Source organism: Triticum aestivum, unplaced genomic scaffold (genome assembly GCF_018294505.1).
Source record: "Triticum aestivum cultivar Chinese Spring unplaced genomic scaffold, IWGSC CS RefSeq v2.1 scaffold139185, whole genome shotgun sequence".
NCBI classification, from domain to species: Eukaryota; Viridiplantae; Streptophyta; class Magnoliopsida; order Poales; family Poaceae; genus Triticum; species Triticum aestivum.
This window is the reverse complement of record NW_025231555.1, coordinates 9,456-11,156: the sequence shown is the minus strand read 5'-3', so window position 1 is coordinate 11,156 and position 1,701 is coordinate 9,456. Positions and strand designations below refer to the sequence as shown.

The 1,701-nt window shown below is 48.1% G+C and overlaps 1 protein-coding gene across 1 annotated transcript; it reads right to left on the bottom strand.

The window, feature by feature from the left end:
* Positions 1–30: 30 nt before the first annotated feature.
* LOC123175829 (nuclear pore complex-interacting protein family member B13-like) lies at positions 31–1,356 on the bottom strand (the record flags this gene model as incomplete). The annotated part of the gene is made up of 2 exons (XM_044590334.1): positions 31–575; positions 671–1,356. Coding segments are annotated over 2 exons (702 nt in total), but the record flags the coding sequence as incomplete, so codon positions are not given.
* Positions 1,357–1,701: the final 345 nt, after the last annotated feature.

Sequence of the window (1,701 nt, the reverse complement as noted above, 5' to 3'; positions counted from 1 at the left end):
TAAAATCAAAGCCAACCACAATGAAGGACAAAATAGCTTTAACAAAAAATGTATGCATGATCTTAAGACACAATCACACAATAGATTTTAACAGAATCATGCTAACCACAACGATGCCCAAGTGTTCTTCTCCTGCTCCTTACTAACACCACACTATCCACTACCTAAACTTTTTATCCATGTTGAATATTTGTATGGTTCACTAAGTCTCAAGTATCAGTTCTCACATAAGAGCTGGACAGGTCAGCAAGCCATACAACATACAAAAATACAACTTCCACTAAAACATATATTACTTCAAGCTAGCAAATATCGACCAAAGCAGCAAAGTTTGCAATAGCAGGATTAACCAAGATTCTGTGGGGCGTGCTACCACACATCCTTTCTTGCTGCCATAATCACAAACACATGTTGTGGAAAGGAGCTAACTAGAACAATAATTGAACAAGAGAGTAGGAAAGATACCATCCATGGAAACACCTTACATGCTTGGTGGAAGAGTTTGCTGAAGATGGCATTAGCTCGGGGTGCACGGGCGTGGACAAATTGAACCATCAATCTATCCAACTAGAGAACTGCATGAAATAGCAAAATTGAACTTTTTGCTCATTGATTTTCCAACAGAAAATCACACATTTGCACGAAACCAAACTTTTGAAGCCTCGCAAACCTGGAGCAGGAGACCACTTGAACAGCATTTTTGTTTTGCTGCAAGAATACCTGAGAAAGGAACAGAAGGGGTGCGATAGTGCCGCCAGCAGCTACTGCTCCTCGCCTCAGAAGTAGACAGAAAGGAGGGCGGGCACGGCATGACTGAACACGCACGACCATGTTATCCTCATCGTCATGGAGAAGTAGGACTGCTGGCAGATGCGAGCAAGGCGAGGCCGTGGTTCCGCTCGAGAAGGAGGATGGGGGCGAGCTCCGTCGACAACGGTTGATGTGGAGGGAGGTGATTTGGTCGACACTGGGGAAGAGGGCCGGATGGTGCGCGCTGAGGAGGGAGGTCGTGGCGGCGACACGCTGGGGGAGGGGCGTGTAGCGGCGGCGTGCTGGGGAGACGGCTGTGGCGACGGTGCATGGAGGAGGGTGGTCGTGGTGGCGCTGGCGTCCAGCGGGGCGAGGGAGGGAGGCGTCGTCCGGCGGCGCAGGGAAGGGAGGCGGCTTCCAGCAGCGTAGGGGAGGGAGCCGGCATCCGGCCGCGCGGGGGAGGGAAGTGGCGGCTGGCGGCGCACGGGAGGGTGGAAGTGGTGGGCGCTCGGGAAGGAGACAAGGTCGTGGGGTTGACCAGATGCAAGAGGTTGCGGTGGGCTTTGGACAGACCTCTATAGGGCGCGAGGGTAACAGAATAATATTCTGTTACCAGTAACAAAATAGCCCTGTCCTATATTGTCATATGATTTCTTATGCTGAAGTAACAATCTATTCACAACGTAAAGTATGAATCAGAAACTTCATTGGAAACTAACAAACTATGATCTCAGTCATTGAAGCAATTGCAATTTATCATAACATCGGAAAGAGTCAATATAAGACCTTTTCAGCAAGTCCACATACTCAACTATCATTTAGTGTTTCACAATTGCTAACACTCACGCAATACTTATGGGTATGAAGTTTTAATCGGACACAGAGAAAGATAGGGGATTATAGTTTCGCCTCCCAACCTTTTACCTTAAGGGTAATGTCAACAATAATGCT